Genomic DNA, 24,598 nt, shown 5'->3' with positions numbered 1-24,598 from the left:
GAGTCGGCAAAAAGGGCAGAATGGAGCCTCCATTATACAGATCACAAAACTGAGCACAGGGAATTCTCTCCAAAGGTCGGGGCTGGTCTCACTCTGAGCTCCGAGTTTTCTTTTCCCACGCCCGAGCTGCCTGGTACCAGGACAAGCGTAACATGGACCCACAGTGTCCCCAGAAGGGGGCAGGCGTTCTGAGAGCCACAAAGGTGGGGTGGAATCCCTTGATGTCGACCGCCACCCTCCCCCCCACCCCGCGCGACCTCCCCGCAGAGACCTCCCCAGACAAAACAAACAAACCCTTGGGTCTGGCGAACTGCAGCGGGGAGCGGAAACCAAGGAAGATCAAAGACCCAGCGGTTACCCCCTTCCGGGCCGCGCAGTTTGGCAGCGCGCCCCGACCCGGGCGGGCACCCACGGGCCCCCGGACGAGGAGATCCGAGAGATTGGCTGATAACGGGGCGCTTTGGACATTTGTCGCTGCCTGGAGAGGGCTGGGCCCACACTGGCCCGGGGTGTGCTGGGGGCTCCTCCTGGACTCCCCAAATAAGAAACTAGAGGAGTGCGGTGGTGGGGGGTGGGGCACGGGGCGGGTATACTGAACACTTTCTGCAGAAGGTAGGTCGTGGGAAGACTGGGAAAAGGCAGCGCTGCTGAAGCGTGGACCTGAGCAGCTAAGGTCTCCGCTCCCGTCCTCAGTTTCCCCACCTGTAAATTGGAGCCGCCGAGTCCCGCCCTGCCCGTTTAGAGGGAATCTGGAGCGGAGGGAAGTGACAGTACAGTTAGCGATGGCCGGGGTGTTCTGTCCCAATACGCCTCCTGGACAAGCCGCCCCGCGGGGTGCCCAGCCCCGGCGCCCGGCCCCCGGCCCCAGACCGCGGCGGGGAGCACGGCCTGTGTCCGGCCCCTCCCGTCAGCGCCCCGCCCCCGTCCCCGCCCATTCCCCGCCTCCGGCCCCGCCCCCGCCGCAACCAGCCTCGCCTTTGATGCGCCGCACCGGCCAATGGGCGTGCTGGGAGGCGCGGGCCGCGGCTGCGGGCTGGGGGCTAGGCGCTCCCGGGCGTCAGTCGGGCCGCGGCGACGGCGGCAGGAGCGCGTCCCGGCGCCGCCTCGGGCTCCGCTCGGCTCGGGGGCTGCTCCGGGAGGAGGAGAGCCAGGGGAGGCGCCAGGCCTGCGGGCCGGGCGCATGGCTTAGGGACGCTCCCGGCCGCCGCAGCCCCAGCATGGGGAAACTTCACTCCAAGCCGGGTCAGTGCCCCCGCCCGCGCGCTCGCCCCGGGCCCCGCCGCCCTCGCCGCCGCGGTCGCTAACTCTCTCCCTTCCTTTCTTTCCTTCTCCCGCCGCCGCCGCCGCCGCTGCCGCCGCCGCCGCCGCCTCGCGATGTGCCTGCAGCCGCCGTGTGCAAGCGCAGGGAGAGCCCGGAAGGTAGGGGCGCGCGGGGCGCAGACCTCGGGGATGGACGCGGGGGACACCGCGGCCGCGGCAGAACGGCCCAGCCCGCCAGGTCTTATGACCAGGGCCACCCCCAAGCCCCAGTTCCGGCCACCGGCCCCCTAAGCCCGCTCACAGAGCAGCCTTCGCGCCACCTCTTCTGTCCCTGCTGCCCGCTCCCCGCGGTCCTGCGCTCCCACCGCTGACCCTCAACCCCTCCCCCTCCCGCGTCCCTGCACTCGGCTCTCACGGCACCCTCTCTTCAGACCCCCAAGCGCCTCCCCGCAAGACCCTGCCCCCTCTTCCTGCCCCCCGGCGCCTTCTCTCGATATCCTGGCTCCCGCACCTACTGCGGCCCCTCTCCTGACCCCCAGCCCTCTCCGCAGTCCTGGCCGCCGGCACTCCCTGGTCTGATCTCCAAACCCGTCCTCCTGGGGTACTGCTCACCCCTCTTGCTCCCTTCTGGCTCCTCGCTCCTAGGGCTTCGCTGAACCCCCCTTTACTTACCCGCGTCCCTCTCTTGGCTCCTGCCCCAGCCTGCGAACCCCCTCCTGGCCCCCGTGCCGTGACCCTTCGTCTCCCACCGCGCCTCCTTCTTCCCTCCGCGGGGGCAACTTTTGGCACCTGGAGCCAGACTCAGGGGCTTCATGTCGTCCCCGCCCCAGGTGACAGCTTCGCCGTGAGCGCTGCCTGGGCTCGGAAGGGCATCGAGGAGTGGATCGGGAGGCAGCGCTGCCCGGGCGGTGTCTCGGGACCCCGACAGCTGCGGTTGGCGGGCACCATAGGCCGAAGCACCCGGGTATGATTCCCCACCCTGCCCCACCTCCTGGCCTCCTTTCAGCCTCAGAGATGGGTCCCCAAACCCATGCACCCCAACTTTGAGCACTTTCCTGCACAGCTCCTGGGTCTAAAAATCTCTTCTCAGCTGCCCCCTGCCCCACCAACGCAACCCTCTGCCCGCATGCCTTGGAGAACCTCGAAGTGCCCAGCTGGAGGCAGAGGGCTGCCTGAGGGAAAGGTCCTAGGTGGGGAGGTGGTGAAGGTCCAGTTGATGGGGAATCGTGTCTGTACCAGAGGGATTTGGGAGCCTGCTCTGACTTCTACCTTGTTTCTGCCACCAGCATTCAAAGGTGGAGGTGGAGGAGGAGCTAGAGAGAAGGGGGTATTAGAGGTGTCTGGGTGGAGGGCAGAGCTGTGCTGGCCCCAAGATCTGAATATGTTCTGATTGTCTGTGGCATTCATCAGTGCCACCTGTACAGGAACCCCAGTAGAGCAGGCGGCCCTCTGGGTGGCAGTTCTAGGGGGACTGAGACCTGGAAGACCCCTTACTTGGCATATGAGATAGAGGGCCTCATTCCACTGTAGCCTGGGCACAGCCTTGAGCCTTCACCCCGTGTGTCCCCAAGGCTGGAGTTCCTGGAGGAGCACTAAGTGTGATGGGAATGAGTGAGTCCAGCCCCAGCTCCTGGCCTGGGACTTGGCGTTCACAGATGTCCTGTGAGCTCCGGAACTCTGCACGGGGCTTTCAGGCGGTCTGCGTGGAACTCGCGCAAGCCTAGGATCAAAGGATGAATCAACTTTTTGATGTGACATTTAATTTTTTTTTTTTTTTTTTTTTAACTTAGAGGGGGAATAGACTGAGTCTCAGGTCTGGTTAGTTCTTTGGTCTTATCCATGGGCTGGGGAGAGGCCAGTGGAGACTTCAGATGTGTGTGTATTTGGGTGGTGGGACCTGGCAGCTCGCTTGCAGTGCTGGTGTCAGGAGGTGGACCTGTGGATAAAGTCAGTTCCTGTGTGTGGATGAAATAACCTCTGGGCCTGGGAGAAGCTCCCCTGTCCTGCTCCACCGCCACTGCTTAGCTGGGGGCTTCTCTGTCTTCCGTTGGCCAGGTCGGACTTGGAGCTGCTGTCCCCTAGTAAAGGTCAAATCTTGGTGGGCGGGGGGCACTGCAGTTGGGGCCCTTTAAAAACAGAACTACAAACCTCCCCTTCTTCCCCTGCCCTTTCTAGTTTTTGATCTACTTATTTATTTAAAGGCCAACGAAAATGGTCTAATTTAGCTGTATGAACAAATGCATTTGCAGCTCCAGACAGAGGCCAACTGAGTGGATTTCCATTAATCAAGTTTTGGGTTTTTTCAGACTGTTTATTTTTACAAAGTATTCCTGCAGAATGACATTTATTTGCAGTCCCTCCTTTTTCTTTTTCTTTTTTTCTTTTTTTTTCTAAACTGCCAGGCAGCTTGCTCCATGCTAGAGGGAAAACTTGAAATACAGCGAGGGCTTACTTCAATTGACTTTTATCTTCAAAGCCATAACAAATGTTACCCGCATGTTTTTGGTGGGTCTCCTTGGCATCCAGTCTGGGAGGATGGGAGGGAGGAGGAAAGAGGGAGAGGAAAACAAAAGTCTGTCGTTTTTAATTAAATAGTAGTGTTCCCAGCGAGAGGAATGCAGGCCAGTAAAAGTTGCCATTGGGGGAAGTGAGGGAGGGTGGGGAGGGGGCCCCAGCTTAAGTCTGTGGCTTTGGTGAAGTCACGGAATTCTGTTGCCTGGCTTCTTCCCTCAGCAGAGGACAGCATGGGATGGTGCCTGTCCCCCTCCCTCCCTCGCCCCCTCTCTCAGAGAAATGCTGAGAGGTCATTAATGTTTGTTCAAAGTACTTTTGAAGATGTGAGGCTCAGAGCCGTTGGCATGACATGTGTCAGGTGGTTGGAGGGTGGGCCCCAGCCATCAAAGATGTTAAGCAGGGGGCCGGCCTCTGTCTCCGTGGGGGTTGTTCTTGCTGCTGGGGACCCAGACGCCTGGGTTTTCACCAACCTTGGCCCCAGATGGCCCAGCCAGTGTGTCTGCAGAGGTAGGGATAAGGAGTCAGAACTTCACGGGGAGCCCAGGGTGTGGAACAGCACTCCAGGCATCCTCCAGGTGGTTTCAGGTGGTACCTGGGGGAACATTTTAAATCTTAATAATTATCTATTTTTTTTTACCAGAAAAAAAAGTAACTAGGACATCAAACCCATGATTTTGCAGATATTATTGCTTAGGATGAAGCTAAGTTAAAAAAGAGTCTAATGTGAAGTCGATTCAGAGAAAAATATTAAGTACAAATGGTCAAAATTGTGAATGTGGGAACGGAATGCCCAAAGTTTGGGAAGCACCGAGATATTGAACAGGACAGCAGTGGGCAACCCTCAGGCTAGTTCATTTCCCTGATTCCCTCTGGTGCCGAAGGGATAGCTGGTAGGTTCTTCCATGATGTCATCAGGATGTAGGAGGGCGTGGGCTCCAAAGTCTGCTCGTTTCCAAGGGCTGGCAGAGGTCCTCCCACCAATCCCAGGCCTGTTTTGGGGCTATTCTCTGCCTCTAGTCCTTTACGTGGCCTGTCAACTAAGTGGCTGGAGACACAGTGGCTCATCCAACTAGTATTATTGTTATTGCAATGATAACTAGTATTTATTAAGTGCCTATATGTATCAAGCACTTTGCTTACATTATCTTAATCTTCCCCATAACTTTGTAGTGTTGACAGCCCGCTGGTGTGGACTGTGTGTTTTCCCCTTTCTGGAGCACTTTCTAGGAGAAGCCATTTGTAGAGAAGCCCTGTGCCAGGGCATCCGCCTGGAGGGTGCTACCTACAAAACTCCCAGAGAGGGGGTGTTTCGAGATGAGCCAGTCATGGGGCAGGCAGAAGCAGGAGTGGCGCCTGTTTGCCCTCTTCCTTTCTGATGGTGTCTGAGGGGCTTGGGAAATGTCCCAGATGAGTCCAAGTTGCATGCAGGGTCCTGAGATGTGAAAGGGTGACCATACTGGCATTAAACTAAGCCTGCCCTCTTAAATACAGAAATAAATGAGGTCAGGCTCTGTCCTAGTTATTTGTCACCTGTGCAAACCATTTTACCGTTGTATACCTTAATTAGCTCATCTGCAAAATGGGTGTAGTAATATTTTCATCCCTGGCGGGTTGTGATGGGATTATAACTGTTGAACCTGGGAAGGAAGGGAACCTACTGGGAGATTCACTGAAGACATTTGTAGGGTTGGAGATGGGGGCCTACAAACAGGGAGTGATAGGGCTGGGATAAGAGCGCCAGAGGCTCTCTGCCTCCCCCAGTCTCATGGCAGGCTCACTTGGAGGGACGCAGGCCAAGGGTTGGGCTTTTGCCCTTTCCATGGGGACATGAGCAAGTCCAAGGGAATATGGATTCATAGGAGAAAAGGAATGAGAAATGGGAGGCACACGAGTACTGTGGAAGAGGAGCAATAAACTGATCAGCACACACGCCAAAGAACACTGTGTTAAACAGAATTAGAAAGCAAAATAAGCATCATAAACTCAGAGAAATGGAGGATGCTGGAAACATGAAGCAGCAACAGGCAGTTAGAGAAGAAAACCAATTGGAAACACTGGGTATGGAAAATAGAATGGACAAGTGAAAAAGCTTAATAGATTGATTAAATAGTGCAATGGACTCAGGTATCAGGTGGGAAACACTTGGTGAAGACCTGTGTGCCTCAGTATACGCTCACAGGCCGATTGTGAATATGTACAACCAGATGTAAAACAATCTCCTCCCCACGGCCCTGGTTGGCCCTTTTGTTCTTTTACAGCAGAGCTGCCTGAAAAAATAGGCTGAGAGCCATGGTGCAGGCAAGCCCGCCTCTGGATCAAAGGCGGCTGCCAGGCAGTTTGGTAATTTGACTGGGGGCACCTAGTGCATTTTGATATTTGGAGAAGATGAGGAGGGTGCAGGCTCACTTGGAGCCCATGGGGACGTGTGGGGTTGGGTGATGAGATTGGAGGCTGGCCCAGCTGTTGCCCGAGTGCCAGATTCCAAGGGAATTACCCTTGAATGATACCAGTTGGCACAATTAAAAGGCCCCATGTCTTTGCCATATGGAAAGTGTTAGGCTTCTTTACGTGGTTTCAAAGCTATGTGCTGGGAGGTGGGCTTGACATTTGAGGTAGAGCATAAATTAAATATTTGGTGTTTCAGGATTAAAAGATAATTTGCTTTAAGGCTGGAGAAGGACTCAGGGTGGAGGTGTTTGTGTCTTGTTCACTGGCATTTTCGAGTTCTCCAGGGAGGGTCCCCTCTGCTCACAGGTACCAGGGCCAGCTGCCTGGCCCAGCCTGGGCACTGTCTTTCCTCCTGGGGGATGGGAAGCAGAGGCTGGGAGAGCTTGGGCTGGGCAGAGTGCCAGGGAGTGGGGGGACCTTCTGGTTTTCCATAGGTACCTCAGGATGGGTGGGTGACAGCCATGGGTGTCATCTTCTTAGCGCTTTAATGGGTCTTTGTGATGTGGTCTCCGGTAGAGGCTTCGAGGAGTGTCTTGTCCTCACTTTGAGACTTTTCTTCTTGGGGAAGGAGGCTAGATGCCCCTGAGCCAGACTGTACATGCCTTCTGTTCTCTAGAGCCCAAGAGCACCCTCTTCATTCACATTTTTGTAGGAAACCTGGGGGAAATCAAGTCCAGGAGGCACCTGCTGTGGGTCCTGCAAGGTCCTAGAACTCAGGGGACGTTTCCTCTGCTCGCGCAGTGGGGATGTTGGAAGGTGGGGATGGATGGATCGATAGACAGTGTTGTTGTTTGTACCAGGAAGCTCAGGTACACTCTGGGATCAAACTGTCCCTGCGAGGGCATGAAACATCAAGGCTGAACTGTCAGCAGCAAAAAAATGAAGAAAGAAATGAAGATAGATTAGGTCACCCTCCCTGTCTCCTTTTTCCCCAGCTCCTCTTCCCTGGTCAGCTTCTTTCCTTTAATTCCTGCTTCCAAATTCCGTCTTTTCCCAGGTCCTCCTGTCTGGAGTGGAAGGGTGGAACCAGGCCTTTTCTTTTAGGCACTCAGCTTAATGAATTAATATAAGTTATTATCAATAATTCTTTGTTTATTATTATTATTTTTTAGAGACATAGTTTCACTCTGCCACCCAGGCTGGGGTGCAGTGGCATCATAGCTCACTGTGGCCTCACAGTGATCCTCCTGCCTCAGCCTCCTGAGTAGCTGGGACTACAGGTGCACGCCACTGTGTCCAGCTAATTTATTTTAATTTTTTGTAAAGATCGGGTCTTGCTTTGTTGCCCAGGCTGGATTGAACTCCTGGCCTCAAACCATCCTCCCACATCAGCCTCCCACAGTGCTAGGATTACACATGTAAGCCACCGCACTTGGCCTTGTTATTAGTTATGAATTAATAAGTCCCTAACTGGGCCAGGCTCTGGAGATACAGTGCAGAGTAAGAGAGAGGTGGTTCCTGCCCTCCTGTGGCATCCAGTCTGATGAAGGAGGCAAAGCAGCAGTGAGCACCCAGGCCCACTCCTAGGACCACACAGAGGCACTCTGGGAGGGAGGGGGCAGGATGGGCCACTGAGGCTGAGGAAAGAGGAGGAAGGAGTTGGAGGTGGGGGGAAGAGCTGACGGAGGCCCCAGGCTCAAGCTGTCCTTTAAGATGGTGTGGGGGGTTGCCGGGAGGCTTCTGTGTGGAATCAAGCGGGTAATCAAGAAGGGAACGTGGCCTCCAAGTGGCTCTGCAGCCTGTGGGAACTGGAAGTCGTTCCTGGCACTGTCTGTGGAAAGCCTCACGCGTTGGTGGCTCTTGGCACATCTGAGTTACCTGTCTGTCCCTCTGGACAGGTAATGTCGGGTGGAGCAGGGCGGGCAGTCAGCGTGCTGCCCCTGTGTCATGGACAGGTCCTTGGGGGCGCAACCTGGCCTACTGGGGTTGGTGGCCCTGCTGTTGTCTTGGGGGAGGAGGTCAGCTGCAGGGCTGGAAGCTCAGCTGTCAGGGCTACGGGAGACCTGTGGGGTGGGATTGCTGCTCAAGAAGGAGGCTCTTCAGGGGCCAGGGAACAAGAGGGAGTGACCAGCGAACCCCAGAGACAGCTAATCGTGCCCAGAGCTGCAGTGCACCTGTGCCTATGGAAAGAGGGTCCCCCATGTGGGCTGAGCAGGGCTGTCCGAGACAGGATGTGCAGCCCCCCTGGTACTGGTGAGCCAGGTGCCCTGTAATCCTCCTAGCTTGGGGGTCCTGCAGCCTCGCCCCATGGCTGTGAATCGCAAGATGCTTGGATTTAGACGCTTTTGGACTTTCCACATCACTTGTTGGATTCCAAACCAGGCACTTCTGGCTGCCTCCCTGCCTTCCCTCTCTCTTGCCCACTCACACGTGTTCTTTTTGCTGCTCTTGTCTCTCACAGACGTTCTTTCTCTTCCTCACCCTCCCCACGTCCCTTCCCCCCTACCGCCACCCCCGAGGAAGGAAAAAATTCAGTCTCTCACAAACAAAATATCTGCCATTCCATCAGAGGGAGAACTGAGGCAGGAGCCCAGAATATCCTGGAAGGAATGCCAGCGAGAGTTGAAGGCCTCAGTTGTTTAATCTGGAAGGAGGACTTTGATGTCACCCTGCTCCGTTTATCCTGGGAAGCTTCCCGCTGCTTCATGGCTTCGACTCTCCGCGTGAAGGATGGCTGAGCTCCTCCAGGGGCTGGAGGCAAGCCTGAGCAGCTCCGAAGGGCAGCCTGGTGATGCTGCGCTCCTGCCAAGCCCAGGTGGGGTGGAGAACCTTCTCTAAACAAGCACTTCCAGAGACATAAGTAATTCTTTGATAGCTTCCTGGGAAGGCAGAAGGGAGCTGTTTAGCCGTGTGGGCACCAGTCATGGGGCTCTGGGAGGAAAGCCTCAGGTCTCCGCACTGAAGTCATCCCCAGCCTCAGAGCAGTGGCGGCTTGGCCCACCGGGGTGGGTCCTGGATGTGTTTGTTTAGAGGGCTCTGAGGCATGGGTCTGAGCTTCGCTTTCCTTACTTGTTAAGTCACATGGGCTATGGCGTGTGTGTGTGGCCTTGTGTGTGGCTGACGCCTTTCAGAGGACACCAGCGTACTGAGAGGGCTTCACATTGGTGTGGCCTCAGCCAAAGGCTCCCTGCCTGGGCTTCAGATTCTCCAGCTGAGAAGTAGAATAAAATCCTAATAATTTAGCACTCTATCTATTGAGTGCATTCATTCATGCATCTGCAGTAGGGTTTTTTTTTTTTTTTTAAATTTAGAGACAGGGACTCACTATGTTGCCCAGGCTGGTCTTAAACTCCTGGCCTCAAATGATCCTCCTGCCTTGGCCTCTCAAAGTGCTGGGATTGCAGGCATGAACCATTGTGCCCAGCCTTATATATATATTTTTTAACTTTTATTTTAGGTTCAGGGTACATGTACAGGTTTGTTATATAGGTAAATTGTGTGTCATGGGAGTTTCGCATGCAGGTTATTTCATCTCCCAGGTAATAAGCACAGTACCCAACAGGTAGTTTTAGATCTTCAGCCTCCTCCCACCCTGCACCCTCCAGTAGGCCCTCATGTCTCTTGCAGTGGGCATTGAGTACCTGCTTTAGGCCAGGGACACCTGTGCTTGGTACCTAGAGTGAAGGCCTTGATTTCATGGAACTTACCATCTCATAGGAAAACAGAAATATTTTCATAAACAAGTTGTGCAATTTAAGTTGTGATATGTGCCTCCAAAAAGTACTGGATGTTTTGAGAACATGTACCAGGGATCAGAACTCATCCGGGGTGTTATTCATTCCACAAATATTTGACTGCTTTATCTATCCCACGTGCTGTGCTTAGGGTGTTGTGGAAATTGTGAGGACTAGGACATAGTTCCTGCCTCTGTGAGAGTGGAACTAAGCTCTCCCCATGGCCTTTCATCGATTTTTCTTCTCTTATTGCATTGGTTAGAATCTCATTGCATTGGTTAGAATCTCATACTCTGTTTAATAACTACCAAGTATGATACTTTTTGTTTAAGAAAGCTTCCTTCAACTCCTGGCTTTCTGAGCTTTGTAAAATCAGGAATAATTATTGAATTTTGTCACATGCTGTTGGGATGCAGATGGAATGGATCATTCTTTGCTAATGTGGTGTGTGATTTGTATGCTTGATTTACATTGCTGGATTTCCTAGTGCAACCTTCTTGGCCCTCCGAAATTCTTTGTCATGATAGATTATTCTTTTAAACGTGACTGCATTTGATAGGCTAATATTTGACTTTGGATCTTTGCATGAAGTACTCAGTGCAAGTTAACTGTTAAAGTTATAAAACCATAAGGGAAGCACAGGGCTGTGGAGGTTGGGGAGGGTTTTTTGAAGGAGGTGGGCATGTGAGTAGGGATTTGAAGAATGGTAAGACTGAGATATCAGGGGTTAGAAACTTAAGGACCTACAGGGGCCAGAGAGGTCATATCAATGAATGCCACAGGCTCAGTGGGAGACATCTGAGAGGGGTGGGAACCAGGGTGCCCCCCGGGGAACACACACCCTGCCTCAAGGAGGCAGTGCCACTCAACCCCAGCCAATCACTGCCATGTGGGAATATGGCCCTGGTGTTGCCACATGGGCTGATCATTAAGAAAATCCAGCTGTCTGGATTTTTTTTTTTTTTTTTTGAGACAGAGTCTCACTCTGTCGCCCAGGCTGGAGTGCAGTGGCGCGATCTCGGCTCACTGCAAGCTCCGCCTCCCAGGTTCACGCCATTCTCCTGCCTCAGCCTCCTGAGTAGCTGGGACTACAGGCGCCCGCCACTGCGCCCGGCTAATTTTTTGTATTTTTAGTAGAGACGGGGTTTCACCGTGGTCTCGATCTCCTGACCTCGTGATCCGCCCGCCTCGGCCTCCCAAAGTGCTGGGATTACAGGCTTGAGCCACTGTGCCCGGCCCTGTCTGGATTTTTATGTGAAACTTTTCCAATTTAAAAAATTATCGTTAACCAATTAAAATTTTTAGAAAACACTTTCTTTGGGTGACTCAGACGACTGGATTTGGCCTGTAGTACCCTGGCTTGTGTTTGCTGATTTAGACCTTTAAGATTCTGATGGTGGTGGTGGTAGAGAAGCAGTATGTTAGCGATAAAAGGACACACAAGTGAGTATCATATGCACTAAACATTGTGCCTAATACTTTCCATGCATTCTCTTGTAGAATCCTCACAACTGCCTTAGGTATTATTCCGCTATCGCATAGATGAGGATGCAGGCCCAGCAAGTTAGAGTCACTAGCCTAGCCAGGGAGAGCTGGATGCAGGCTGCATCCAAGGCAGAGTGCAGGCCAAGCAAAGGCTCATTGCCAGGAAGCTGTGCACAGTATATTTCAGTCTGGTGAGAGAGCAATGTGGGAGGCACAGGAAGGGTAAGTAAAGATGTGGGCTGGGATGGGAGGCCGAGGTTGGTGGATCACCTGAGGTCAGGAGTTCGAGACCAGCCTGGCCAACATGACAAAACCCTGTCTCTACTAAAAATACAAAAAAAAAAAAAAAAGAAAAAGAAAAAAAGTAGCCGGGCATGGTGGCGGGCGCCTGTAATCCCAGCTACTTGGGAGGCTGAGGCAGGAGAATTCCTTGAACCAGGGAGATGGAGGTTGCAGTGAGCCAAGATCGTGCCATTGCACTCCAGCCTTGGTGACAAGAGTGAAACTCTGTCTCAAACAAACAAACAAACAACAAAACAAAGATGTGGGCTTGGAGACTTTATGCTGAAGACCAGCATGTGCCCATAGAAGGTGCCAGAGGTGTGCTTAGAACTTGCAGAATCAGACTTCCTGGGTCTGAGTCCCAGCTGCACTTCTCCCCAGCTCGGTGGCCTTGGGCCAAGTGATGGCTTATCTCTGATTCTCAGTTTTCACATCTGTGGAATGGGTAGAGTAGTGGTTCCTACCTCGTTGGGTTGTTTTAAGGGTAGAAATGGGTTCATTTCAGCAAGTTAAAGAATAAAGGAGATGTCACCCCTTCTTTCACAGCTTGCCAGTGTTGTTTGCTAGTGATCACCTGGATGTGTGCTAAGTGTGGTACCAGTGTGCTAAGTGCGGTGAAGGAAAAGGATGGGGAAGGAGAATAAGGGAGGATTCTACTTCGGATTAGGGAGCGATGCGTAAGTCGTTAAGACCCAAAGAATAAGTAGGAAATAGCTAGGTGGGGAAAGGTTTATTAAAAGTATTCCAGGCAGAAGGCACGGGATGTGCAAAGGGCAGGAGGCATGCAGGGTTGGTGCACAGAGAAAGTCTTCAGCCTCCTTCTCAGTGTCTGACTTGGAACCACATTCCAGTCTTTGAGGTGTTAGGGCAGAACTATGTGGTGCAGCAGCAGGGAGTGGGCAGTGCCTGCTGGGCTGGGTGGTACCACTGTATGTTGCATCCCGTCATGAGGCCTTGTCTCCTTGCCGCAAGTCTTCCATGAAGTGTTACTGGTGTCTGTGGACTCCAGCTTTCTGGTCAGGTTGGAAGAGGTAGGGAGGAGAACCTCTCAGTCACAAGAAATAGTGTCACCCTGGAGTAGATTGGCTGGCCTGCTGGGCTGCCCAAGCCTTCTGGCCTTGAGCATAGAGCTGGGGCCCTGGGGAGGGGAGAGGCAGAGCATAAAAGGACCCTGTTAGCAGGATGGGGCTGTCTTCCCTCAGGCCACAGCCTCCCTAATAGGCTCAGGCCGGAGGATGTTTTTCTAACTTCAGAAGGCTGCGTGGGCTGGTGGGTCCCTCACTCAGAGGCCTCGGCTTGCGGTGGCTCCACTGAGTGGGTTTGGGGGTGCTGGTGTGTGGTGTCATGCCCATTCCATGCCTGGTTTCCAGAGGGAGCCTTGTTCCAGGACAGTTTTTGACCCTGACTTTGTTGTTTTACCCTTCTTTCCCCCTTCAAAGGCAAAAAGATGATTGAAGAGAACTACTATAATCCAGGAACAAAGTTGCCTTTTCAGCGGGCACTGGGGACTTTCTCTGCTTGCTCCCTGCCCTGGAAAGTCCAAAGGCACCCACTGCCTCAGCTGGTCCTGGGCACGTGCCTGCTTTCTCAGTGGCTGCAGGCTCAGTGTGCCCGTGAGCTGCCCACTGTGTGCATAGCCCTGTGCTGAGTCTGGGAGCAGCAGCCCGAGGAGGAGGCGGTAACAGCGTAGCTGCTGCTTGCTGTGTGTCTGCTGTGTGCCAGGCTCCGGGCCAAGCACTGTTCATAGTGCTGGGTTCTCAGAGCACTGTTATGAGGCCGCTGTTATTATTATGCCCATCTTACCCGTAGGGAAACTGAGGCTTTAAAGAAGTCAACCATCTTGCCCAAGGTCACTTGACTTGGAAGTGGAATCTTGCTTCAGCAAGATTCAAATTCAGATCACTCTGTGTGATTTTAGAGCCATCTTAAATCAGTTTAGGCGAGTTTTTTTGTTTTTTCAACTGTATGTCTCAGCCCCATTCATAGTTCATGACATCAATTTAGTGACCAAAATGAAATAGAGTAAAAATATGAGAAAACATTATATATAGTAAAGGTAAATATTGTTTTGTGTAATTTTTTGTTCTAGTTAAAAAAAATGTATACACACACTTCACACACACCTATACCCAAACCCATACATATATATCTATATCTATCTATCTGTCTATCTACAGCAGAGGCACATTGTAAAATATAATTCTTACTATAGGTCATAATCAGAGTATTAGAAAAACGCTGGTGTGGGTCACTGGTGCAGGCCCTGAGCCTGAATGCCTGGTTTTGAGCCCTGGCTCTACTTCTCACTAGCAGTGTGACCTAGGGCAACTTTCCTGACCTTTCTGTGCTTTCCGAGCTGTTTGGTTTGTTGACTTTTGGGCCTGGGTCCGTGCTCCCAGGGATGCTGTGGGTGCTTGCTGCTGGCTCACTCCCTTTGCTTAGGGAATGAAGAGGATGAGCAGTCCCATGGAGGGGCCCCATGGCTTCTCCCCTGAGAAGCCAACAGCAGCAGCTTCATCCCAAGAGAAAGACAGACATGGCTGAGTTGTCAGGGGTTGGACACAATGCTGTGCTGGGAACCCTGAACCTGGGGGTGCCTCCAGCTTAGCTATGAGGTATCTATTATGACCTCTCCTGCCTTCTGCTTCCTCCTCTCAAAAATGCATTAAAGGAAAGGAGAAGGCTTTGTTTCTACTGCTGTAAAAAAAAAAAAAAGTCCAAAAATTAGTGACGTGATCACTTTATGACTTGCTTAAGAGTATGCACTTTGGACCGAGCATGGGAGGGTCCACTTGTCTGTGGCTCCATGTGGCACAGTTAGGGTGGCTCTAACAGCAAGGGTCTGACTGCAGCAGCTCCAAATGAGTGACATGTCTGGGGCTTCAGTTCTCTTCTAGTTGGCCTCACCTCATGGGTAGCTTGGGCTTCCTCACAGTATGGCAGTCTCAGGGTAATCAGATTTGCATGGTGGCTGTCTTTCCCAAGAGTATAGAAGCAAAAACTGCCAGGACTTTGTAAGGTTTAGGTCTGGAATTAGCAACAACACATTCTCTTCATTAAAGCAAGTCACAGGTCCAGCCCAGATTTAGGGGAAGGAACTACACAGGAGCATAAATACTGGGAAGTGGGATTCGCTGGGGGCCATCCACACAGTCTACCAGAGAATAGGTGGTCTCTTGCAGAGAGAGTGGAGTTATAGAAAAGGACTGAGACGTGTCCCTTGGGTTTAGGATCCTGGTGGTCACAGTTGGGTCTGGCAGTAATTGTCTTGGTGAAGTGACAGCAGAGGTGAGGACTTGGGTGGCTCACGAAGGGACTAAGAAATATGTGCAGGGGAGCAGAAGCACATACTTACAAGAACATTCATGGCTGCATTTGGAAGAATGAAAAGTTTTTGACAACTCAAACATCCATCACTAGGGTACAAGGTAACAGTGGTGTGGACTTCTCATTGAGCTCTCTGCAACTGGTCAAAGCCCAGCGAGTAAGGGCCTCTCTTGCTGACAGGAAAGAGACCCTGAAACACTGCTGAATGAGCAAAGCAAGTGCAAAACATTCATAGGCCGTGGTCCTGTTTCTTACAGTGTGAAAAAGTCTATTCAGGCCTGTGTCACTATGTATCTGCAGGTGCATAGAGAAAGATCTGGAAGAGTACACTGTCAAGGACTATTTCCCTGAGGAGTGGAGAATTTCGCTTTTCATTTTGTACATTTTTAGGTTGTTTGACTTAAAAAAATGAGAATGTGCTACTTTTTGTATTTTTCAAAAAGGTGGTGTATTTTAAAAGTGAATGACAGACGAGGAAACAGCATGTGTAGGCAATTGTATGGAGAAGCTTTATCAGACGGAGTGGAGAGAGAAGACAACAGCCAGAGGGTGTGGGGTTGGGGAGGACTCGATGCGGCCGAGGACCACCTATGTCTGAACCTCTTGGGTGCTGTTCAAAATGTAGAGTTCTTGGGGTTTCCTAAGCCTGAGTCAGAACCTTTCTGTACTGGGCAACAGCTGGGCCAACTGGACCCTGAAGGAAAGGTGACAGGATGGTGCAGGAGTTGGAGAGGGATGAGGAGGAGGGCACTCCCCATTTGTAGCGTAGCGGGACCTAATGAGCCACCCTACAGAGAAGCCAGCACAGGCCCTCACTCATGACAAGCTCTCGCTCCATGGTTCTCTCTCCTCTTGCCACATCCCCATAACTGTGGCTGCCGAAACTTGCAAGCGGATTTAGAGCTTCCCTGGCAGTCGTTGATACCCGCCTCTCTTGAAAGGGCTGCTAGGTCCCCCCTGTAGAATGGGAAGAAGAAGGGGCTGTGGAAGCAACCTCTAGACTGTGCTGACCAGTAGAACTTTCTGATGATGGAAATGTTCTGTGTCTGCATTGTCCCCTCTGGGAACCTATGGCTTAGAATGTGACCGCTGGGACTCAGAGACTGCCTTTTAAGGTATATTTTATTTGAATGAATTTAAATGTGAACTTAAATAGCCCCATGAGGCTAGTGGCTGCCGCATTGGACAGCACAGCCCTGGACGCATGGAGAAGATCCTGTGTGTCAGGCTAAACTCCATCCTCAGTGGGCACAGCCCTGGACCCATGGAGAAGACCCTGTGTGTCAGGCTAAACTCCATCCTCAATGGGCACAGCCCTGGATGCATGGAGAAGACCCTGTGTGTCAGGCTAAACTCCATCCTCAATGGGCACAGCCCTGGATGCATGGAGAAGAACCTGTGTGTCAGGCTAAACTCCATCCTCAGTGGGCAGGGAGGCATCAAAGGAGTGCAAAGGAGTGATTCACAGCAGGTGGTTGTGGAAAGAAAGCTCTCCCCAACAGGAAGCACTGGTTAACCCTCTTTGGGGCCTGTCCAGAGCCTGCTCCTTGTAACATAGCTTTGTTCAGGCTTGGTTAGCCCTGGCTGGCCGCAGCCATGGCCATGGTGGGGAATGATCATGGTCTTCCTTCTAGATGGTTGGATCAGAGCACCTTCTTGTGATGTCACAAATCGGCGCCTTTCTAGCCTTCTTAACCTTGGAGGTTCTGCTCAGCAGCTGCTACTGGGGTCTAGTCCTCTTGGCTCTGGGTCTGGGGCATTGGAAGGTAAACTCCCTGCTGAGTTGGAGGCAGCAGCATTGAGTGGGTGGCTGTTTTCCAGCCAGGATTTACCCAGGGCTTTATGGCTTGCAAAGCCTTCCTCACAGGGCTTTGTCAGGCATTTAATATTCACAGAAACGTGGCCAGGATCAAAATTATTATTATGGGGAAACTGAGGCCAGACTGTAAAGTCCACAGGTCAGGTTCTTTGTGGCTCACTCTTGTATCCCTGGGCCTTTTGCACTGATTGTCACATGGCAGATCCTCAAGAACATTTTCCAGGTGGATGAGGCTCAGAGGGGCCATGCAGCTTGGCCAGAGGGCACACAGCTGCAGAGGAGCAGGGATTCTGTTCTGTTCTGTCCAAGTCCCCACCTCTTTTATGGAGCCAGGCTGTTCTGTGCCTTCGAAGAGAGCCTCTGCCCTTCAGAAAGGGTCCTCACCTTTTTCCTTTCTGTAAATTAAGTCGTACGCATGGTTAAAAAAAAAAAAGAAAAGAAAATCCAAAATAGTACTAAAGGTATGCAGTACACAGGAAGCCTCCTCCCACCTCCACCTCCCAGCTTCCCCATTTGGAGGCATCTGCTGTAGTGGGCTCCTCAAGATACTTCTAGTCATGCTCTGTTTGTGCATGCTTATCTCCTCACAGACAGCAGAAGCTGTCTTGGCCAACAAGACCAGGAAGCATTGGTATTTGTAGGTTAATTGAAAAATTCATTTAAGGTAGAGAACCATAAAAAAGTGATATAGAGGCCGGGTGCAGTGGCTCATGCCTGTAATCCCAGCACTTTGGGAGGCCAAGGTGGGTGGATCACAAGGTCAGGAGATCGAGACCATCCTGGCTAACATGGTGAAACCCCGTCTCTACTAAAAATACAAAAAATTACCCAGGTGTGGTGGTGAGCGCCTGTAGTCCCAGCTACTCAGGAGGCCGAGGCAGGAGAATGGTGTGAACCCGGGAGGCGGAGCTTGCAGTGAGCTGAGATTGCACCACTGCACTCTAGTCTGGGCAACAGAGTGAGACTCCATCTCAAAAAAAAAAAAAAAAAAAAAGTGATATATAAGCCAGGTGCAGTGGCTCATGCTTGTAATTATGGCACTTTGGGAGGCCAGAGTGGGAGGATTGCTTGAGCCCAGGAGTTTGAGACCAGCCTGGGCAATGTAGCGAGACCCCATCTCTTGAAACAACAACAGTAACAACAAAAAACTAGCCAGGTTTGTGATGTGTGCCTGTAGTCCCAGCTACTTAGGAGGCTGAGGCAGGAGGATGGCTTGGGCCCAGGAGTTCGAGGCTGCAGTGAGCCATGTTCACACCACTGCACTTCAGCCTGAGTGACAGAGCGAGACCATGTCTCTCAACAACAACTACAATGAAAAGTGATACAGACTTTAAATATTTTCTTTTGATTTAAGATTCATGTATACATCTGTCTCCGCACCTTGCTTTCTTAATACATAACTTTTTAAACTTATCTTGGAAATCATTTCATATCAGAATGTATAATCTTATTGTTCTTCATGGCTATCAAGCCTTCTGTTATAAGGATAGACCATCATTGCATTGATTTCTTACTGCTGGGCATTTAGATCATTTGTGGGCTTCTGCCTCTGGTCGGCTTTACAGCAACAGTGTGCATTTCTGCTTCCACCCCTCCCCCTGTGCCCCCGACGCACACTGCACATCCTGATACAATCACCAGGTGTGGCTCTGCTATTTTTCTGGCAAAGCTGGAGTTTTTCCCTCTGGCTGGTGTCTACAAAATCGAGGAGGAAAACAGCTTCAGGGGGAGCTTGTGGGTTAAGTAGGTGCGACCTTTCTCTGTGGATCCGTTGGGACCTTTTGGATTTCAAGCCCATGTCAACTGTTTCATACAGTCAAGTTCTTGGCTTGTGTAACCAGGGAGTGGACTTCAGTTACAGCTGGATCCTCCAGCCCAAACTGTGTCCCAGGACAGCACTCTGTGTCTTCATCTCTGCTTTCTTTTAGATTGGCTTCATCCTTAGGCACACCCTTCCCAGGTAATGGCAACTTGGCTCCCAGTAGTCCAGACTTCCAGCTTCAGTTGTTAGAGAAGAAAGTTCCAGCAAAAACCCAGGCAGAGCTCCCATTGTTTTGACTTGAGTCGCATCCCAGAACCCATCCCTGTGCCTCTGACAGTCCTGGGTCACATGCCTGTCCTGGAGTGGAGGCTGGGATCACCCCCTTCCCTGCATCCCTTGAACCTCTCTAATGAGAAACTGTCTTGAGAGGAGAAGGCAGTAGAAAGCACACTGTGTGGGTGGAGCCAACAGCTGTGGACAGCCTCGTCCTTGGAATCAGAATCACTGAACAAGGCTCTGGTCAGCAGCTGGCAAGGCTGGGTAAGGACAGGGCAGCTAGGTGGCTGACCATTGATCCACCCATTGCCATTGGATCTTGGAAGAGCCTAGGTGGTTTGCCACCTCCTCCATGCAGCCCACCTGGGTTACAGCCTTCCTTTCAAGCTTCTGACCTCTCTATGATGATCATAGGTTGATGATTTTTAAACCTCAAGGAGTGAGTAACAAGACCCTTCTGGGAATCCACCAAATCTCTTGTGTCTCTCTCCTTAGATAAATGCTCTTACATCTGTCATCCCAATTTCAGGGCACCCATGGCCCCAGGTTAGGAACTCCCGTTTTAGTTTTTATGGTCTTTTATTATTTTTTTTTAAGACTTAATTGCATTACTTCACTCCTTTTTCCCTATGTGATCTCCCAATTTGAGGGGTGCATAGAGCTTAGGACCAGGCTTCAGACTTGGGTTTATAGTGACCTGTGTTGACGCTGGGCCTCAGTTTTCTTACCTATAAAAAGAGGAACAGAATGCCCACCTTTGGAGTTGTTTCAAAGATTAAATGATGAAGTAATGCATATGGCCATTGAAGTGTTAGCATGCAGTGAGCACCCAGCAGACGTACTCAGTAGCCCTTTAAGGCCTCTGGATCTGCTGCTGTGTTCTGGAAGATTCCCGGTAAACCCATCTCCATTTCTTTGGGGCTGAAAATAGCACCTGGAAGGGGCGTGATTGCCGTTTGTCGGAAGAAGATGTTGAGAGGGGACATCACATTTGATTGCTCAGGAGTTCCCCTGAGACGATTGCTCTCCATTTATAGATGGGAAAACCCAGCCCTAGGGAGGTTTTAGGGGCTTCTCTACGTGTCTTGGAGTTAGTTTGGTTTAGCTGTGAGTGCCTTTTACACTCTGCTCTCGGGACACCCCTCACTTACTTTATAAGCTGTACCTCCTCCTTGGCCAAGGACAGGCCACAGGTGACAGCTCCCTTGTGTGTTACGGCCCTTTGGCAGAGTCCCCGATCTCAAATGAGTCCTTTCCAGCCCCAAATCCCAGCCATGGCTCCGCTACCTGCCTGGCTGGACACCAGGTCTGGGGTGGTGGGTATTGTTCTGGTAGAAATATGAACTGGTGGTTTGCTTTGAGTATATTAAGACACAGAGTCCCTGTGGTTAACAGCAAATTAATCACAGTGTTAAGGAGGGCCTGTCTCGGGTAGACATGACTTCATGAGCTTGTCATAAAGCCGGCCTCTGCCATATTTCACTCCCCAAGATTTTTGACTTTCAGAAAAGGAACCGCAGATAGAGTTACCAAGTTTTACAGAAATATTTTTACTGGGCAGAAGATTGCTTTATGGCGAGAGCCAGTTATTTCAGGAGACAAGCAAAGAGCCCTTTATTCTCACGTTCTGTGGGAGGAAAATATGATGCCAGAAAGCCCGCTTCTTGGATGGGCCCCTTGAGAGGGTGGGCTGCATTTTTGGAGTTGGGAGTGGGTGACATGAGTTGGCTTGCGGAGGCCTGGGGGGCCCCTGAGCACCTGCCTACCTTTTCTTAACCATCTCTGGGGATTTGGGGCTTATTTTGCAAGCACACGGAAGCCTAAGGGTGTTGAACAGGGAAGAGAGGTGGTTAGCACTGGGCTTGAAACCAGGACCGCATATCAGAGAGGGGAAGAAACTGAGAGTGGTAGGCCAGCCTATGGGGGGCCCCAGCTGGAGACACAGGAAGTCCAGGTTAGAGCTGGTGCTGCCATTTCCCGGCCATGTGATTCTGTCATTTCTTGTTGTAAACTGGGGATAACAGCTGGACCTGCCTCATGGGCTTTCAGGAGGATTAAGTGAGAGCACCTGTGTCAAGCGCTTCCTCATTTATTCAGTCCGTAATGTCTATGGTGATCGTTGGCAGCGAGAGAGAGGGGTCTTCCTTCATCCACATTCCTGAATCTACTCATCCCACAGCTTCCTTTGCTTGTGCCTTTGAGTGCAACGGGGCCGGCGCACTGGGAGGTTTGAAATCTGGGCCTCCTTAGCAGGTTGGAGATTTATGGGCCTCATTCTTTGAGCTCCAGTCAGCACCTCTGTACATAGAAGGGACTGTTCTCTCTTGGAAATTAAGGGGAAACAGATTGGCTTGAAATTCTGCCCCCGGAGGATGGGTCTGACCTCTGTGTATTAGGACTGGGTGCTTCTCTCCCTCAACATGGAAGAAGGATGCATGCTAGAAGTTTTGTCTGTGTCTGGAGCAGCCGTGTGCCTGATAAGGAGATGGCCTCCTTGCTCCTGTCTTGCTTCTGACCATAATCCCTTTAAGTTGGGCGGTCGGAGAAGGTTGATTTATCTCCTTCTCTTCCCCGCCTTCCTTTCGTTATTTAGAATGTGAGGGAGAGTTTATCTGGTTCTCTGGGAGATCTATCGTCTCAGCTTTGGAACAGCATCCAGGTTTACAGAATGGAGTCTGGTGCCCAGCGCCTTCTGATAAATATTTTGGGAAGTCAGATTCCGCTGACATTATGGTCTGTGGGTTGGGCAGTGGATGCTTTCCCATGACTGGGTGATTGAACTTGGACTCTCCTCATACCATGCCCTGTGCACCAGCTTCATGCTACAGCATTTTAGCGCCCAGAATTCTGGCCTCTTTTCCTGCTTCCAAGGTTCTGCTTGTGCAGTTTCGTCCATCAGAAATGCACTTATTTCTTCTGTGTTCCCTGCAAATACATACACGCCTGCTTTATCCTTGGCTCTCTGCTTCCTTCTTCCCTTTCATGCTGCCTCCAAGTTCACTCACACCCTCCCTGAAGCCCTCCCTGAAGCTGCCCTCCTTGTTCTTAAAAGCTTCCACATGGCTTTGCTAACATCTCCTTTGTTCTGCCCTGGGTTGGCCAAGTCAAATAGGTAGACCCTGGGCAAGATCCATGGTCTGTCAAGCCTCAATTTCCTTACCAATAAAATGGGATGGTAATAATAGAACCCATATCTCAGGATGAGTATGAAGATTAAGAGAATGGGTGAGAAGCCCCAGAGCCTGGTGTGCGGTAGGGTTGGTAATTATTTCACTCCTCAACTCCCACTTAGATTGCAGGCTGCTTGAGGGCAGAGGCCAGTTCTTACTCCTTGTTGTATCTTGTGAGCTTTTTAGCATGGTGTCTTGTCTGTAGGAGGTCCAAGAACTTATTAAGTGGAACCCTCTGGTTAGGAGTGATGGGGTTCCTTGGATGGAGGAAGTCCTGCATAGATGGATTTTTCAGGAGTTTTGGGGAAGATCCGGCACATTGCTTTAGCAGAGTGGTTGGAGCTGGGCGGGCACTGCCTACCATGGCAGCCTCTATCCTAATGCAGCCACTGAGCGCTTGAAATAGGGCGGGTCTGGTTTGGGAGTGCTCAGGGGATTTCAAAATCTTAACGTAGAAAGGGAAAAAGGATGTCAACTTTTTTATTAATAATTAAAAAAAATCACATATAACGATAATATTTTGAAATGTCGGTATTTTGGATATATTGGCTTAAATAACATTGTTAAAATTAATGTCACCTGTTTCTTTGTTTCTTAATGTGGCTATTAGAACATTTAAAATTACATGTGTGGCTTGTATTCTGTTCCTGTCACACAGCACTGGCCTTGAGTCCATGGGGATGATGTTGACCCCATGGAGGCAGAAATTGGTTCTTGGGGGGCAAAGGAGTCTTAGTCTTTTTAAGTATAAAACACAGATATACATCCAGTATATAAACAGATCCACAGAATACCTGTGGTATTAAAATGTTATGGTCTACACAGGCTCTGTATGAAGAGGGAAGATAATGGGAACTGAGATACACTGTACTGGCCCCAGAGATAGGCCCGATTCAGATGCTGGCCCTGCCACTTACTAGCTGTGTGACCTTTGGGCGAGTGCCTTAGCCTCTCTGTGCCTCTGTTTCTTCATCCATAAAGTGGGAGTGAAAATGGTGCTTAGCCCATGAAGCTGTTGTGTAGATCAGATGAGAATGCCCGTGAAACACTTAGCTCCATAGCTAGCCACAGAAAGCAGGTGATACATAGGACAGTTATTATTCACGTGCTATGTGACAAGCTCGGCCAGCCTTTGGAGGCAGAACGGAGTAGGATTTCCACTCCCAGGATCTATGGAGTGACCATGTCTATTAGCCTTGGTTTTTCCATCTGGGAAATGTGTTGCCGGGAGTGCTGTAACATCTGTGCAGCACCTTGTGCTGAGGGTGGAATGTGGCTGGCAGGTATTGGAGTTATGCAGCTCCCACCCCAGCCATAGCAGCCCTGCGCCAGGCACAGGGAGGCTTCTGCACTGAGGGCTGGCTGGTGGTAGCCTTCACTGGGCTCATGGCAGACCCTCCTGGGTGTGCGACTGTCCCGCTGTCAGGGCCAGGCTGTGCTGGACATCTCCTCCCTGGGGCTGCCTTCGAAGGGAGAGCTGAGAGGAAAGTGGAGGGGAAGGAGGGGCTGCCCATGGCCTGCTCAACACAGACAGTTGGATTAAAGGTCCCTTTCAAGGCCTTGGAAATTGTCAGTGACATGGGCTCTGGCCTAGGGGGCTGCAAGTGGCAGCCCTCCAATAACAAACCCAAATTCTGTCTTTGGAGATCACCATTTGAGAGACACAGAGGCCAGGTCTCTGCCTCCTGTGGGGAGACGTGATCCGGAGAGCGGCAGGTCAGCAGTGCAGCCAGGATGAGGACCAGCAGCCGGCCACACGGCCTGGTGGAACCAGGGTTTGTGCACATGAAGGCTTTGGGGGTTGGTAGGGACCTTGGGAGTTTCAAGTGCTCCGAAGACCTGGGTGCCCTCCACTCACTGCCGCTCACACACCCAAACAGCCTGTCGGAAGCAACCTTCCCCACCAACTCTTGGGACCCATCTGCGCTCCCAATCTCCCAGTCCCAGTAAAGGGCTCTCCGTTCATCTGTTCCTCAGAGTGGCATCCTGGGGAGTCATTCCTAACTCCTCCCCTTCCTTCCCTGCAGAGCTGCCAGATGGACACCTTTCGTCAATCTATGACTCTGTGAATCTCAGATTTGCTCACTGCTCACCATGGTCCCCATCTTCTTCTAAGCCATCATCCTGTTGCTCCTGGAGGACTCCAACAGCCTCTGAATTTCTTCTCCCTGCTTCAGCCGGGCTGACTTTGCAGAACCCAATGGGATCCACTCCCTCTCCTACTTGAATCTCTACTGCGGCTTTCCACAGTCCTTAGAGGAACATCTAAATTCCTTCCTATGGTCCATAAGGCTGAGCACAACCTGCCCCTTTCCTGCTTCTCATCCCCGGCCACCCTTCCCCTCACTCCGTCCCAGCCGCCCTGCTCCCTTCTGGAACACACCCATCACACGCCCACCTCGGGGCCTTTGCACGCTCTGTTCCTGCAGCTGAAGATGCTTCCCAGTACTCTCCCTTGTTCTCCCCAGCTCACCCTCCAGGATGGAGCTCTCACATGTGCCTCGGAGCAGCTTTCACTGTGGTTCCCTCTCCTAACATCCTGTTCCTTCTGCCTCCTTGGAATGCTCACCACTGTTGGTCA

At 51.5% G+C, this 24,598-nt stretch overlaps 1 protein-coding gene across 1 annotated transcript in view; it reads left to right on the top strand.

The window, feature by feature from the left end:
• Positions 1-1,004: 1,004 nt before the first annotated feature.
• NKD1 (NKD inhibitor of WNT signaling pathway 1) overlaps positions 1,005-24,598 on the top strand; it is a 91,430-nt gene continuing 67,836 nt past the window's right edge. Inside the window, exons 1-3 of the mRNA XM_055298208.2 lie at positions 1,005-1,242; positions 1,387-1,419; positions 2,091-2,224. Coding sequence (XP_055154183.1) covers positions 1,218-1,242; positions 1,387-1,419; positions 2,091-2,224 — 192 coding nt within the window. The 5' untranslated portion in view covers positions 1,005-1,217. The remainder of the gene's footprint in view (positions 1,243-1,386; positions 1,420-2,090; positions 2,225-24,598) is intronic.

This window comes from Symphalangus syndactylus, chromosome 11, assembly GCF_028878055.3.
Source record: "Symphalangus syndactylus isolate Jambi chromosome 11, NHGRI_mSymSyn1-v2.1_pri, whole genome shotgun sequence".
In the NCBI taxonomy this organism is placed as follows: Eukaryota; Metazoa; Chordata; class Mammalia; order Primates; family Hylobatidae; genus Symphalangus; species Symphalangus syndactylus.
Note: the sequence above shows the minus strand (reverse complement) of the source record. Positions and strands in the feature narration are given on the sequence as shown.